We start from the raw sequence: 16,859 nt of genomic DNA, 5'->3' as shown, positions 1-16,859 counted from the left end.
ATTCTAATAGTCGTATAAAGTTTGGATGTGTGCTCATTATATTTGCACCACCTTGATGCTATATTTTGAATCAATAAAATCTCCAAAAATCACCAATCAATTTGGCACAGTGAGCGAACCAACCTGTGGTTGGATGGTTAGAGAGACAGTGGTATCCTCAGCCCACCAGGGTTCAAATTCTGATGCTTGCATTATTCCTAAATTTATTTCAGGAATTCCGGCGATGCGTTTTTAGTGGGAGGAGATGTTCCTGTCAACGACGAGGCGCCTACGGTGACTTCGTAAATTTCAATATGACATGCCGACTCGGTCTCTCGAAGATGCTCATAGAGACATGGTGTGTGTGCGTTCATTAAGATGAGTGCATGGACGTATGTATGAGCGCTTGCGTCTCTACTGATGTTAAAAAAATTGGCACAGTGCCCGGATCAGTTGTCGTGCCGGTATGGGGTCGCGTGTCGAGACTAAACATGGACCAGGTGTGGTGCCGGTATGCGCGTGTGAAGACTAACGAACCATATATAGCGACCGCTAGGCGGCTGATCGGTCCATCATAGTACAGCATCGATCGATTTGAGTCCATGGCGAGCTGGTTTCCTCCTTCCTGCTCCCTCCTCCTGCACTTGCTCGTCGTCGCGGCACTGCTGGCCCTGTCACATGGGTCGTCTTCGAATGCCACCGACACGATCACGGCGAGCCGGCCGCTCTCCGGGGACCAGAAGTTGATCTCGCAGCGCGGCAAATTCGCGCTCGGGTTCTTCCAGCCTCAAGGTAACATCCACAATCGTACGTCCCTCCCTCCTCCTGAATAGTGTTAGTCGCCGTGTACACTGTCCCAGTCGTGCTTATGTTTGCTAGCGCTTCAAGGTTTTTTTGCAGGGTTTGCTAGCGTTTCGTTGTGCTTGTGCCCCTTATGTTTTTGGGTTGCATAGATTTTATTTTTCGCAATAGCTATAGGTAAATTGGCTGAATTTGGAATTTGGATAAGTCGATTTTCACGTTAAGGAAGGTAGAGTGGAAGGAAAGAAAGAGCTTACCAGAGAAGGCTACCTCATTATCTATCTTAGGGGTGTGGGGGGTGGTGAGCGAGAAGGCCATCCCATTATCTATCTTATGGGTGTGGGGGTAGTGCAAGTCGCCAGAAAAAATCGATCATCGCTGGGGTTAGAGGGATAGCCGGGGGCAGCGCCAGCACAACGGTGGGCTGCGGTTGAGGGGAGGGCGGGGCGGCGAGCCAGTCGCGGGAGCGCTGCTAGCTGTAGGCGGCAGGTGGTTAGGTCGATCGGTGGCAGTTGGCGGCTCGATCGGGGGTAGAAGATGAACATGAGAGCGGTGGAGAGGTAGAAGAAGGTGTCTCGGCCGTTGGATCTACATCAGAAAGCTGAAAACGATTCGACCGGCCCTAATTTCATTTCCAGTTGACATGGTATATAGGCAGTCCCTTTATTTTTACATGCAATTATTTTAAAGTTGTAAAAATTACTTACCTACTAGTTGGTTTGGCATGTGGGGGAAACAACAAAATATTTTTTTTATTGTGGTCTTTGGATGAGTCTTTTCTCGTCGTGTGACTGGAAGTGGCTTTTTCTAACACAGTACAATCACAAGTACTCATGTACATGACTCTACATACACACCTCTATAAACGCACACACGTACATTCTACCCTATGAGCACTTCTGAGATATTGAGCCGGCAGAACTTCTTGAGATTGACGAAATTATCATAGACGCCTCGTCGACGGGAATGTCTCCTCCATTGAACGAACATAACTGAAAATACTAAAATAAATATAGAAAAATGTGAGCACTAGTGCTAAATCTAGGACTTCAACCTTGATGGACTGGTTCCAATCAATCTTTGGTGGGAGCTTCTGGGCAGATTTTCTACGTCTTAGGAAATGTGGAGTTGACTAGCATCATTTAGAAAATAATAGTAACGGAAATATATGCAAGCTCCTATAATTTAACAAGACTTACTATCGACGTGTTAGGACTTAGGAGATACCAGGGAATTAATTCTAGATACTAGCAAAAATTATAGTATTTTGGAAGTGCCTCTTATGAATAATAGAGGCACTATCTGTGTGTGTGTGTGTGTTCTGAAACAATCTTGTATTGCCAGTAATACTGCAGTTTGAAACATCATCATATTTATATGAGGACTTAAAACCACATGTTCCCATTTTTTCATTTATAATTATATGTATTTCTGTGTGGATCAATCAATTATACTGACTTCGCTGATCTTTTTATACATGGATAGCTGAAGGATCTGGAGGCAGGTGGTACGTGGGTATTTGGTACAACAAAATCCCGGTGCAAACTATTGTATGGGTAGCCAACAGGGAGAAACCAATATCTGATCCAGCCTCATCAAGCCTGACGATCTCTGCCGACGGAAATATTGTCCTCCGTCAGTCCAAATCGATTGTCTGGTCAAGCAATTCAACCAATGAAGCTTTTAACTCCACCATTGCCGTGCTCCTCGACACAGGGAACCTAGTGGTTAGACACAAGTCCAACAGCTCCCATGTGGTCTGGCAAAGTTTCGATGATATGACAGACACATGGCTCCCAGGTAATAAGCTCAGTTTTAACAAGGTGACTGGTGTGTCCAACCGGATCATTTCTTGGAAAAACAATGGTGATCCAGCACCAGGAATGTTCACCGTGGAGATGGACCCAAATGGCTCAAAGCAATACATCATCCTATGGAATAGCTCCATGGTGTACTGGGAAACTGGCAACTGGACCGGCAGCTCATTTCCTAACATGCCGGAGTTGTCGCGTGCAAATACCTATCCCAACACCCCATACACTTATCAGTTTGTTGACAATGAGCAGGAAACATACTTCACCTACAATGTCACCGATGACAGAATATTATCAAGGCATGTCATTAGCGTGTCGGGTCAAACTCAGTCTTCTGTATGGGTGGAGGTTGCACAGGCCTGGGTGGTCTATTTTTCACAACCAAAAGCCAACTGCGATGTGTATGGATTTTGTGGAGCTTACAGCAAGTGCAGTGGGAGTGCCCTGTCATCATCGTGTAGCTGCCTCAAGGGCTTCAGTGAGCGTGATCCAACTAGTTGGAATCTGGGTGATCCAACCGCAGGTTGTAGGAGAAATGTCCAATTGCAGTGTAGCAGCAAGGGCTTGGAGAAAGAAAAGCAGGATAGGTTCTATACAATCAATAGTGTGAAACTGCCTGACAAAGCATACACTAGTATTGAGGGTACCAGCAATCAGAACTGCCAATCAGCTTGCCTGAACAATTGTTCATGTACCGCCTACTCTTATAACGGCACATGCTCACTTTGGTATGTGGAACTTCTGAATTTGCAAGACACCATTGACGGTTCTCCGGATAACATTCATATAAGGGTGGGAGCCTCTGAGTTACCAGATTCAAGAACCAAGAGACGGTGGATTGCTGGAGTTGCCGTTGGTGGAGTTGCTGCTCTTGGTTGTGCAGTGATCGCTTTATATTTCCTTCTCCGCAGGATGAGAAGAATTAATAGTATGAATCTTGCTAAGGGATCTCTGATCAGCTTTAAATACAATGATCTGCAGTTCCTTACCAAAAATTTCTCTGAGATATTGGGCGTGGGAGCTTTTGGCTCTGTGTTCAAAGGAGTTCTACCAGACGCAACTATAATGGCGGTGAAGAAGCTGGAGGGCCTCCGTCAAGGGGAGAAGCAATTCCGGGCTGAAGTGAGTACTATTGGAACAATTCAGCATGTCAACTTGATTCAACTACTTGGTTTTTGTTCTGAAGGAACGAAGCGGTTGCTTGTCTATGAGTATATGCCCAATGGTTCATTGGATCATCATCTGTTTAGGAGCAGCGGTGCGCCTTTAAGTTGGAGCACAAGATACCAAATCGCGACCGGAGTTGCACGGGGATTAACTTACCTGCACGAGGAGTGCAGGGATTGCATCATACATTGTGATATCAAGCCAGAAAATATATTATTGGGTGAATCACTAATTCCAAAGGTGGCAGACTTTGGATTGGCAAAGCTCCTTGGCCGAGATTTTAGTAGGGTTTTAACATCAATGAGAGGCACCATAGGCTATCTTGCACCTGAGTGGATAAGTGGTGAGGCTATCACAACAAAGGCTGATGTTTTCAGCTATGGAATGATGCTTTTTGAGATTATATCTGGCAAGAGGAACAATATGCATACTGCCACAAGTAGATATACATTTTTTCCTATGTTGGTAGTGAGGAAGCTAGTGGAAGGAGATGTGCAAACATTGATTGATTCTGAACTTGTCAGTGATGTGGACCTAAGGGAGCTTGAAAGGGCATGCATGGTTGCCTGTTGGTGTGTGCAAGACAGTGAGAGCTCCAGGCCAACGATGGGGGAAATTGTTCAGATCCTAGAAGGGTTGGTTAATGTTGAAATGCCGCCTGTTCCAAGGTATCTTCAAGTTCTTGCTGAAGGTGTAAAACCGTCTGAAGTTTCTGATCTTTCATGAGTTCTATCTACCAACTATAGATCAGGACTCACCGATGTGAACTATGGCTATCTGTATTCCCTGTATGAGTGTATGGTCTCTTGTAGTGCGTATTGTTGGCATACTACTTATGTGACGTTGTATCGGGCTGTATCATATTTTGTTTTGCAATAAATCTGTTCCAAGTTGCTACTCGGAGGACTTTGTTTTTTTAATTTCAGAAGGTGGCCAAATCTTGAAATATCTGAGGAAGAAAATAATCATATGAAGAGCTATCGGCTATTTACTTTTTCATGTGTGGTTTCCCTTTTCTGAAAGCAGCCCCTACAGGTCTAGCCGTTGGCTAGAATCAGTCCAACAGCTTACTGGCTTGTTCATCTGTGTGTTGTTGTGTACTTATGCATGAGCCAGTGTAGTTGGTGAGAGCAGTGGTTATAATCTTGAACAAAATTGATAATTTTCCTACCGTGCCAAACTGGTCTAGACTCTAGACAGGTCACATTGTTACATGATGGTATAAGCCGAAAGCTAAAGCCGAGTCTATGAACCACGATCCCCTCACCTGCCCGTCCTCATCCTCGAGCCGCCTCGCGAGCCCCGCATCCAACACCACCGGGTAAACTCGGCGCCAGGAACAGATTGAGAGGCAGACATCTCGACACACACACCCATAGAAATGAGAGAACTAAGGACCATTGCCGCCCGATCAGATTTTTTTCTGAACCTGTGTTCCATACTGAGGTTATCTAGATTGAAATTAAGTGAGATTAACTGAGTCTACTGAAGAACAACATTGGATTGTTTTTTTTCTCCGTTCTTTAATAAACATGTTGAGTGCTTTTACTACTTCAGAAACTCAGTCTTGTCAGGCGTGGTTCCACTAGATGAAACTCTCCTCCTCTAGCGGCAACTTCATGACAATCCCCATGGCTCCCTCGTAGATCTGCTGATGACAATCTATTATACTGATTATGGTTCCTACTTTTTACTGTTTGTGAGAAATAGTATTTTTTTTGCGTGAAATGTTATACGAAAAAGGATTTGGAGGACCAACTCACAAGCTTGTCGAGGGAGGATTTGGCCCTGATCGATGATTTGGCCATCAATTTGGCAGCCTGTCGCCGGCGACTGGTCCTCGCCATTGCTGGTCAATCTTCTTCTGAAAACTGATGTCTATAGTTGTTGTTGTGCGTCTCCTCCGAGGATTGGCGGTTCCCGCCACCAATGGAAGCTCGGAGACTGAATTTGAAACAGAGCCTGTTTCTGATTCCGGGGTGGAGCCGCTTGCTTGCTTCGATTGCCGGTTGCGGCTCGGGAAGGAGGAGCTGCTGCTTGGATTGGGGAGCTGCTTATTTGGGCACCACTAGATCCTCATTCGAGGCCTCCGCCGGCGACGGCGCAGGGCAGGCGGCGGCGCATAACTGACTCCCGATCCCCTCTTTCCTCTCTCGATGGAGTGGCGATCCTGTACGGCTGTACGAGCGCTCGCCTGAAGCGCGCCAGAATGGGCCGGCCCAGCGGACACCAGACCTTCAACGCTTTCTTTTTCTTCCGTTTCTTTTCAGTGCATTCGTTTATTTCTTTATTATTATTTTTCGTACACAGACATGTGTTAGTTTGATTCAAAACTACCTAAGCACGTGGCAGAAAAAAATGGATTGGTAGAATTCTAATTTGCGGTTAGGATTACATAATCACAAAAGTTGTATCAGTGGTAACAGCCCATACTTCTTAAGGAGTTGGAAACTAATCCACAAGTTGATTTGTATTAATCAATATTAATAAAAAATCATAACCATCATATTTTTTCCTAGATTAGGCGTTCAAAAACTTTATATAACTATTTATTTTGGACGATGCACTCAAATTCACATGTATTATTTTCATTTGAGAACTATTGAATTTTCCATGTTGATTTATAAGAAAATAAAGCTTTTACGAACTTTGGTATTAATGAAAAATATGAACATTCTGTTATTTTTTATATTAGGTATTTGGTCCATATGGTCAACATCTCAGCATATTCATTCATTCACGATTATTCTGAAATATGTACGATAGATTTACTCGATTCCATGTTCTTGACGGCAAACAATTAAATAGAGGCGAACTACACAAAGCACAAATAGGTGGCTATCCAGTTGTTCTAGACTACTATATGAAGCACACCCATTCTTATAGTTAGAGAAAATAGCTACAAATTTCACGTTGATCTAACATGGTCTAGAAATTCTTGGATCTATTTATTCGATACAAAGACATAGCACAACAAATGAGGGATATATTGTGAATCGATCAAGGAAAACATCCAGCTATCGGCATGTGGTAGACTATTTTTTAGTGATGTATCACTTGCTCCTGTGGAACCTAGGTCAAATGGATTAGAGAAGGTAGACTAACAAATCATGTATTGTATACCATAAAAAGCATGTCATTGGATTTGTAATTGAACAAAGTTTCTAAACATATAATTTTGGTGGTATATAACATGTATTTTGTTAGTCAAATTGATGACCTAGGAACACGTGCATGTCATATGCACCCGTTTGGAGGGAGCAATAAATATTAATATGTTGTTATTATTATTATTATTAAGAGTTTATGGTCGAAATAGAAAAATATCATCGTAATTCTCACACACAGAAAAAACGCCCAATCACATGTCTGGTGCACACTTCTTTGGGGGCCAGGCCACATGCGTAATGAGTGCAGCAGGTCCCAATTAAATGGACTGTTCCAAAACCCAGCTAGGTGAAGCTTTCCACCGATGGTTCCTACGTGGATGATGGGTCGGCGGGTGCTGGAATGGTGCTAAGAGATGACAACGGTGCCATCATTTTCTCTTCTTGCAGGTAGCTATTTTCTTGTCGAGAAGCACTTTGAAGCCGAATTATGTGCATGCATGGAAGGTTTGCTTTTCTCCATCGAGAGAGGTGAGCTACCATTAAAGATGGAGACGGATTCAATTGTTGCAGTGAAATTGATCCAAGCTACAGAGGTTGATAGACCGGTTTACTTGTCCCTCATGGCCTCATCAAGGAGATTAGAGCATCTTCAGCCGTTGAGTCCCTCAGGAGGCATTTTTTTTGCCGCTTGGGGGGCTGCCGGCGGAATTTTTGGCCTGGGGGTGGAAAAGTTTCCAGCCGTGTCCACCCCCAGGCCGTGCCCAGGCCGCGCCCGCCCCAGGCCACGGCCGGCCCGGCCTCGCCGCCGAGGTCGAGCAGAGCGACGTGAGCGCGAGCGCGAGCCCGACGCCGTCTCCGTTGTGCTCTGTACAGAGGTCCAAGCCGCTGCGCCACGCCATCCTCGACCGGGGCTTCCGCCGCCTGCTGGACCGCCCTCGCTCCAAGCCGCCCTCGCTCCAAGCCGCCCTCGCTCACGCGGCCTCGCCAAGCCACCTCCGGCGCTCCTCGACCGGGTTCCACGCCACGCCGCGCCGCCCGCCTCCCTCCTCCGGCGCCCCTTGATCGGGGCTTCCACGCAACCCCACGCCGGTGATGCTTACCGGCTGCTCCAACTGCTCCTTGTGGCTGCCGTATGATCAAACGCAGTTCCACACCACACGCGCCATTGACGAGGGATATGTGCTTTTGCTACCTCGATGCGGATGATGCCGGAGGAGGACACCGGCGGGTCGGTGTTAAGCGCGGCGACGGCGGCCCTGAGCTTCCCCACGGCCTCCTGCGGCGCCGACGCGGCCGGCAGGGCCCTCGTCTCGCACATGGTCACCGCGCCGAAGTCGCTGGCGCCGGCTGCGCAGCCGTTCATATACAGGGAGCACGACGGCCTGACCGAGGAGACGACATACGAGCCCCTTGGACGCCGGGCGGGAGGAGAGGAGGTGGTCGGAGTAGAGCGACGAGGACGACGGCGACATTGCTGACGCTGCGGCCGTGAGGCGCCGATGCATGTTTCGTCGCGAGGGAAACGAGAGGAGGCGAGCGCAAGGCGGCGAGCGCGAGGAGGCGGGGCGGTGAACTCGGCGGGGCGGGGCGGAGGAGGCGGGGCGACGAGCTCGGCGGGGCGGCGAGGAAGCGGAGCGGGGCGGAGGAGGCGGGGCTGGCAAGGGAAAGAGAGAGGAGGGAGCACGTGGGTGGGCCAGCGATAATAAATGAGTTAACATGAGAGAGAGCCGCTGGCAGGTGGGCCAGCGCCACAAAAAGGTGAAATTAAGCCCCAGGAGCCCCCCGGTGCGCTGGGTGTTGTATGGGGTCGCCGGCGGGAATTTTTACTTCTACCGACGAAAAAAAAACAAGGAGTTGAGGGTCCGAGTGGGGCGATTTTTGCCCGCCGGCGCCCAAAAAATGGCTTAGGAAGGCTTCTTGGGGCACTAGTGAAGATGCTCTTAGCTGTCTTATGTCTCTTCGTCTAAGTTGTATTACATGTTAATTGTAGCCAAAATAAGATTAATGATATGTAACTAAAATTGCTCGTTACTAGCAGGTCTGACCTCCAGATGCCTTGGAACTAGTTGCGATTGACTATATGAACTTTGATGATGAGCAATACAATATTTTCATCCGAAAAAAAGAAAAGAAAAAACGTAAACATACATGCTCGTGCGTACATATCGGTCCATCGTCTAGGCGATCGACGTACGCGCGAGAAAAGAAAAGGAACGAGAAAACCGATCGATCATATCAGCTGCCATGCAAACGTAAGGCTCCGTTTCTGGAATTAATACTTCACGCCGTTCCAGCACGCAAACGCATCACCAAACCGCCGAGCCAAGTTGCGCCTGCCTGCGTCGATCCATCCCGTCGTCACCTCTCACATGGCGTTTGACATGTGCACTTCATCCCAGCAGAAATTCAGCCTACGCCGCTCATCATCTGACCTGACAGGCTGACCTTATCGTTTTCTTCTTCTTCCTCTGTACCCGATCTGGACTTTTCTCACGGTCAAATCAAGCTACGCCTTCGCTTCTCCGGCGGCCTTCCCGGGTGACGCACTCGTCGGCGGCCGAGTTTGTTTACGTCCGGACGCGGTGGCGGTGGCCAATCGAAAGTCGCACCGCCACCGCCACGTAAAGCCGGCGAAGGTTCAGGGAGAGAGAGGAAGAGGAGGATCGAGAGGGTGCATGTGAGGAGCAATCACGTACACGGGGGCTTTGGTCAGTCAGAGGGTGGTCTCCTCCTCACTTTGGCGCCGAACGAGGCGGGCGGCGATGCACAGGGGAATGTCTTTTTGGCATCGGGCAGCCAGCCAGCCAGCCCCAAAGTGCGCAGTTGTACCAAGGCAGCAATGCCGCTACAGTGCCATGCTCGATTGTAGTAGTACACCCTCCGGTTTTCTAGTCTGCATATAAATTTTGTCCGAGTCAAAGTATCTGTACCTTGATCAAACTTATAGAAAGAATATCAACATTGATAATCCTAAATCAACATTGTTAGATTCAGTACGAAATGTAGTCTCATAGTATATATATTTGATATTGTATATGTTAATAATTTTTAATATATATTTAATCAAATTTTAAAAAGTTTGATTTGACACAAATCTAATATGCGGAGTAAAAAATACCGGAGGGAGTATTTGTAAGTCTGATGCAAAACGCAAACGGTCAGATGGCATTCTTCAACCTTCAGCTCTCCACAATGTCCATCTTCTGCCCCAAAACCGCACACCGGCCGAACCGTCTGCCTTTACAATCTGTGGCTTGCCCTTTCCTCACCGCCGTGCTAGCGCCACCCCTGGCAATCCCTATAGACCGATGAACCACCCGAATTTCCCGGCAAACCTGCAACCCCAGACCCCAAGCCGTTACCAAGATTTGCATTTCTTCGACATGAAAGACTTGTATTTCACATTTCCATGGCGTGATCACGTTGTCAATTATGGATTTATGGTCCAAATGTTCAGAAACTAAAATCCATGCCCTGGTCATAGTACACACATCTACATGCATGCGATTAGCTCTATCTTTTAGCGCATTAGTAGGAGTACTAATTAATCATCATGATGCATAGTTTAGTGTGCACATACATGCAGTGGAGAAAGTTTTCGGGGGTTGGACAAGAAAAGTGAACTTTCAGTGCTGTGCTGTGCATGCATGCAGCATCAGTCCTTCATCGTTACTAGTAGCATGCATGCAAAAAGTTCGGCGATGTCAGAATTCAGATAGACAAAAGCTCACACCTTCCCTTCATTTTCTTTTTTTTTAACACAGTACACGCGCAAGCGCTGACATACATGCGCATACACTCATTTTTATGAACGCATACACGCACACTCTATCCGTATGAACATCTTCAAAAGATTGAGCCGACATATCAACTTGAAATTTACGAAGTCACCGCAGGCACCTCGTCATCGACGGGAACATCTGCTTTCACTGAATGCGTATTGCCGAAAATCCTGAAATAAATTCAGAAATAAATGCGAGCACCACAATCCCTCTAACCATCCAACCACAGGTTGGTTCACCCGGTCATTTTCTTGTATTATTAAGCTTTACGCATCATCTCCGAAACAAGGTGATTAGCAAGCCATCAATCTTAGTACATGAACTGCATGCACACACTAGCTAGCTACCTAGATAGAATTCATCCATGATTGCAAGTTACAGTGCTTTTCATCAATTCCTAAGTGTACAAATCACACATTTTTATTCCTGTCAACGTATGGTAAATCTGAACACTTTACTATCAATCAATCCATCCTTCATGAAACGCCAGATCGATCGAGGCATCTGGATGGATATACTTCGATCTCATGTCACCACAGTGACATCAACACAGCAACTTGTGTTCTTGTTACAACTGCATGTTCATGTTCCTACTGGATCTCACGTAGCCAGCGACGCCGTCTCTCCCGAAGGAGAGTACGGTGCTGCCGCCGCCGCCGATGCCACGGGCCGAAGGGTTGAAATTCCTTCCCGTGTACCGTTGCACCGACGAGTACCGGCCGTCGTCGTCACCGCCGGCGCCGCCCCCGCCGCCTAGGCTTTCCAGGGCCGCGACCTGCGACTTGAGGAACTTGAGGTAGCTGGCCGCCTCGTCGAGCATGGACGCCGTGTCCATCTTGCTCCCTCCCGGCACCAGCCTCTGCAGCGCCCGCAGCCGCTCGCTCACCTTCTCCCGCCGCAGCCGCGCCGCCACCGTCTGCGGGTCGCTCGATATCCGCACGTTCTTGCGCCGCCGGGGCTTCGACGACGACGGCTCATGCGGCGTCTCTCCGGCGGTGGCGTCGGTCAAGCTGGGCAAGGGGCGCATCGCCGCCGCGCGGTAGATCATCTCCTTGACCTGCGCTATCGCCTCCGTGTCCGGCTCGTACCCGCGCCGGCCGCCGCTGTGCCCGAACGTGATGCTGGTCGTCGGCGCGGCGGCTCGGTTCGTGCCCCAGCGTTCTCTGCCCTCCACCGTCGTCGCCGCCGCTGCCGGGAGCTTGTCCGGCATCTTGTTCCCATTCGTTGGGGGCGGGGCCACCTGACTAATCTGCTGCACCCGCCGCGACGACACGGCGCATGGCGGCGACGCAACCTCCGTATCGTGCCCGCCACCGCCGTACGTGTTGGACTCGCCGGAGGAGACGTTCCCACCGCCGCCGCCTCCGGTGGTGGTGCTGTACCCGGAGAAGGCGGTGTTGGAGCCGGCAGCCTGCGCGGGATCATCAGGGACGAACGCGAACCTGTCATGGAGCCCATCATGCGCGCCGGCGATAGCCGGGAGGAAACAACCCGCCGAGTCGAGAAAGACGTTGGACGACGCGTCGCCGTCGCCGTGGCCGGGAAGCGCCACGCCGTCCTGGCACCGCAGGAGGCTGAGGTCGCTCTGGCACGACGGCAGGTCGAGGCCGCCGTGGTAGGCGTCGGAGCACACGGTGCCGTCGCCGGCGCCGGCGGAGTGGAGCTCCTCGAAGCTGCCCGCGCCCAGGAAGGCGGCGAGGAGGGCGTCGTCGGTCGGGCAGCTCGGCACGGTCGTCACAGGAGGCTGCGTGCTCCAGCCGAAGGCGTCCATGTACTGCACGTGTGCCGCTGCCTCCGGCCGGCAAGCCTCTCAGCTCGATTCTCTAGTTGTGCTGCGAATCGCACTGCCCTTGCTGGTTATGTTGCTAGTTGCTATCAAGCTAGCGGTAGATGCTCATGCTACTGGTGCAGCACTGCAAGCAAATAAGTAGTTCATTGAAGTGAGCTTGATTGCACCGGTAGATAATCGATGAGAAACAATTAAGCTGGCATGCATATCAGCATCGAATTCCTCCAAGCAATTAATGACGATTAATAAGCTCGAAGCTAACACGAACACAGCTGCAAAGCCTCCTTTTCCGACCAAATGAACACAGCAAGATGAACACAGATTAAGCCCTAAGCATGGCAACTAGCAAACCAACATCAAGAAAAGCAAGCCATGAATTCATTCATGGTGGTAGGGGCACACACACGGCTACAGTACCTGAATTAACTTGGGCTGGCTGCACCGGCCGGTGGATCGGTCGATCTGCGAAAGATTCTCGATTGCTGGGGACGACGAAGTGCAAGTGTGCCGCGCAGCTAGCTGCTGGGAATAGGATGGTCCTCCTCCTGCGGACGGATGGGCGTCGTCTTTTTATAGCCGGCCTCAGCCGCGTAGCTGGCCTGCAGATTTGTTTCTTTTTCCGTCGGGGAAAAAGGAAGAGAAGCCGTTTTCTCTCTCTTTTCTTTCCTGCATTCTGTAGGGGGCGGTTTCGGTTGGCGGACAGCAGAGTGCTTAGCGTGCACCGGCGATCGATGCGCGTCACACGTACGTGCACATTCACATGTACTACGTTTTTTTTTCTTCTTTATATAAAGGTTCATCAGAAATACAAGCATCTAAAACATAGTTAAAAAGTTGCATCAAGGTTCCTGAAACACCGAACGATCGCTACTGACGCGTCGTTGTTGTCGTTCCCCTACCAGAGCCGGTCTGACCTTGTTGATGGCAGCCAGGAAGCCTTCGTGCACGTACTCTAAGGACCGGCGTCACAGAGATGCAATCGTTGCCATTGAACCCTTGAAACAATCCAAGGCATCTGACACCAAATCTCATTGTCGCGCATGCACGAAGAGAAACCCAAGAAGACGGTGGGAATCTATGCCGAAGCTCCGTCAACTTCGTCATGAAGGACGAATTCGAGGAGGATCAGAGCCCAAAAATAAGCTCGAAGATGAAGTGTCGCCTCTAAGAGGAAAAAAAAACTAACCTGAACTACTAGGCAGAGACGAAGCACCGTGATTTCTTCCCCGACATCGTTTGTTGGAGTGACATGCAAAGAGAGGCAGATCCACGGGCTTGCGAATGAAAACTGGAGGGGACGAGTTTGTCCTAGCCGCCACGAAATACAGGAACAGATATTCTCTGTCCACACTAATCGTGTGTTAAAAATCTGGAAAATGAATATGGCTGCGCTTTCAATTGGGTATAAACTGTTTCAACACTTCGCCAAATGTACTGGGTATAGAACCGAGGTTGTCAATTGAAAGCGCTTTTTTTACATGGAACTATTTTCAAATACTACCAAATAAAGGAAGGGATTAAAAACAAGTTTTTGAAGTTTTCATTAAAAAATACTAGCTAATTCAAATAAGTATGTGAAATATGTTAAAAAGTTCGTGTTTTTTTAAATACATATGAGAAAATAAATTTTTAGATAATTAAATTTGTACAAAATTTTGGAACATAATTTATCATAGAAACTAATAAAAATAGAACATTCCTGCAAGAAAAAAAATAGTAGGAAATTTAAATATGAATATTCCATAAGATTACTAAAGAATCAAGACATTTCTAAAAGAAATCATCTCAAATTTTATAAAGATGAAGCCTTCATTGAAATCCATGTGTTTTCCACATTATTTTTGGATAATGTTCAGCAAATTGGGGTAATTATGTTTTCTCCTAATTTTCATCCTATATTATCGCTTTTCCTTCTTGGCCATTACCTATAGTTTATGTGATGATTGGGCTTCCATGTGTGCTAAAGAATCCGACACATCATTAAAATAGGGGTCTCTATTCGAGTTATGTGAGGATTTTGACACTTGATAGACCAACAATATATACCTCAATATATTTATTTATTTTGCATAATATCACATTATGGAGTTAAGGGACAAAAACTAGACTTTACCGCTAGTTGAGAGACCAAACAAATAGTTCCGCTAATCAAGAGACCAAACAAATAGTTCCGCTAGTCAAGAGACCAAATAGATGTAGATGGACATGAATAGTTTGCAGAGTCACTCCCCTGTACAAGAGGAACATTCTAGCTACCCAAGCAAAAAAAAGAAGATTCTTTTGCGAGAAAAAAAAAGATGACAGAGTACTAGAGGGAAGCCAAAACCTATTTGTAAGATTTGTAAAACAGTTAATATTACAATTCTGTACTTGGGAACTTTTCATATGGAAATTTTTAGATATTGCAAAACGTTTTTTTACGGGCCATTTCGCACACTATTCTTGCGTGTCCATAACACACACACATAATCTGTACAGAGAATTCCTTCGTTATAAATTCTGTAATGCACTGTTAAATACAGTATAAATTGTTCTACCGTTGCATTGTTGCACAATCACAAGGGGAAAAGGTAAATGATGGATGCCACACCCTCCAATCATCCGTTGTCTTCTTCGGATGTAACTTTGGCTGATTCTCCTTTTGTCAACTTCACAGGTAAGATCTCTGTACCTAGCTTTATTTGTATGTGTCATTGGCTTGTACCGGGCACATCACATGAACCTTTGGAATTTTCTGTGCTAGGCCTCCTCGATCATGTCATGTGATAGGACAAATGATTAAACAGGAGTACGCACCTCTATGATAAGCGGATCCTTTAACATCCTGAAGGGATGTCACGTAAGCTACAGTAACCGTGACATCCCTTCTTCACATCCATATAGTTAAGCCTAAAATGATTATAATTAAATTGCAAATTATAAATCTACTATATACATTTACAAAAATTACATACAAACAAAATTATGGTACAATAAAATTATTTTTGATTTTTTTTTGTACATGCTACAGTAAATTCGTATGATGATTGCTGCAGTATTCACTGTAGCTCGTGACATCTCTTCTTCATTTTACCTACAGATGTCACTGTAGCTTCGTGACATTCCTTCAGGATGTTAGAGGATCCACTTCCTGATTTCTGCATATTTTGTAACGTAGCAATGATGCAGGGCAGTCGCCTATTATTATTTTTACTAGAAAGAGGCTGAATCTAGCTAGCTGGTCCAATAAGATAGCAAGATTTCCTGACCGCTTATGAAAAAGAACAAGATTTCAATAAAGCCACGACATATCCCTGAAATAGATGCAGCGCACTAGAGATGAGAGGACAAATCTGTGCAAGCAAAAGATAGAAGAGTGAGAGAACACCCTCTCAGGCTCTGAGTAGAGTGGCCAGTAGATTATCTCAACAAGTTCAGCAAAAACAAAATCACTCAACAAGCTCTAAAAAAATTGCACACAAATACTATGTTCAGCAGAAATTTAGTAAAACGTATGAGACTGCCCCTGGTCTTTAATTTTAGTGTGCGATTATGTGCGCTGAATTTGGTGCTTGTTTGTAACGCAAGAATGAATTTATGAAAATATGATGCTTATGTGACATCCCCCCACCCCTTTGCTCTGATTCAAACTAGGCAGAAATTGCATCATGCAAATAATGTATATGGAAGATGCAAGATAAGGTGAGAGGACCACATCGATGAGGACATATATGGAACCGATAGCAAGATAAGAATCCCCTCATTGAAAAGAAAAAGAAACAAACATCAAGATAAGAATACAAAATCTACCTACACCTTATCAACTCAATATAATATAATACAATGATAATCAGGTAAAATGCAGAGCGCTGTCAAAGAAGCAAGCAAGTTTGCGGTAAGATGACATGACACACACATGTTTATTTTGGCGGGTTAACGATGAAGAACAGTGCTGCTATACTGTCAGTGGGGTCTGGATCTTACAGAACAGTGCTGCTATACTGTCAGTGGGGCTTGGATCTCAAAGAACAGCGCTGCCATACCAGCAGTACGGTTCGGATCTTGTCTCCTCAAGAGCCCCCATGTTTGCAAGCATCCAGCGGTGGGGCATCAGGCCATTGATTTCCACAGCTCAATTTGAAACAAGATTTCAATCTTGCTGTGAATCTGATGCATGATCTGAAACCTCTGTAGCATGATGATATCATAGTTGCAAGGACGCAAAAATATATGGAACCTATATATAAGGCTGATAATGAAAATTCACTTTTTAGTAAAGCTGGGCCATATTCATTCATCTAATTAATTTAAAAGCTGCAAGGATTTCGTCGGATATAAATTTGAATACGGTTTGGTGAGATCCACACGTTCTAAACATGGCACGAAACTGAAGTGAAGAGAGAATATTAGTTAGTTAGTTTGTCTCGTTGTGTAACAT

At 46.7% G+C, this 16,859-nt stretch overlaps 2 protein-coding genes across 2 annotated transcripts; one reads left to right on the top strand and one right to left on the bottom strand.

Moving 5' to 3' along the window:
* The first annotated feature begins 566 nt into the window (after positions 1 to 566).
* On the top strand, positions 567 to 4,760 carry LOC125526957 (G-type lectin S-receptor-like serine/threonine-protein kinase At2g19130). The gene is made up of 2 exons (XM_048691559.2): positions 567 to 771; positions 2,266 to 4,760. Exons 1-2 carry the CDS (start codon positions 582 to 584, stop codon positions 4,485 to 4,487), a joined length of 2,412 nt encoding a protein of 803 aa, XP_048547516.2. The 5' UTR covers positions 567 to 581; the 3' UTR covers positions 4,488 to 4,760.
* A 6,294-nt stretch (positions 4,761 to 11,054) lies between these two features.
* On the bottom strand, positions 11,055 to 12,987 carry LOC125537817 (transcription factor LATE FLOWERING). The gene is made up of 2 exons (XM_048701128.2): positions 12,860 to 12,987; positions 11,055 to 12,566 (listed from the first exon to the last, which is right to left on the bottom strand). The coding sequence occupies exon 2, from the start codon at positions 12,422 to 12,424 to the stop codon at positions 11,222 to 11,224; it is 1,203 nt and encodes a 400-aa protein (XP_048557085.1). The 5' UTR covers positions 12,425 to 12,566; positions 12,860 to 12,987; the 3' UTR covers positions 11,055 to 11,221.
* Between the last annotated feature and the right edge of the window lie 3,872 nt (positions 12,988 to 16,859).

This window comes from Triticum urartu, chromosome 1A (genome assembly GCF_056163025.1).
Source record: "Triticum urartu cultivar PI428250 chromosome 1A, HENAU_Tu73, whole genome shotgun sequence".
Lineage (NCBI taxonomy): Eukaryota > Viridiplantae > Streptophyta > Magnoliopsida > Poales > Poaceae > Triticum > Triticum urartu.
This window is presented reverse-complemented; position numbering and strand designations above follow the sequence as displayed.

Coding starts and splice junctions, on each gene's coding strand:
- LOC125537817 (XM_048701128.2), bottom strand. CDS start 12,424: ATGGACGCCTTCGGCTGGAGCACGCAGCCTCCTGTGACGACCGTGCCG.
- LOC125526957 (XM_048691559.2), top strand. CDS start 582: ATGGCGAGCTGGTTTCCTCCTTCCTGCTCCCTCCTCCTGCACTTGCTC. Junction 772..2,265: donor CGGGTTCTTCCAGCCTCAAG/GTAACATCCACA, acceptor ATACATGGATAG/CTGAAGGATCTGGAGGCAGG.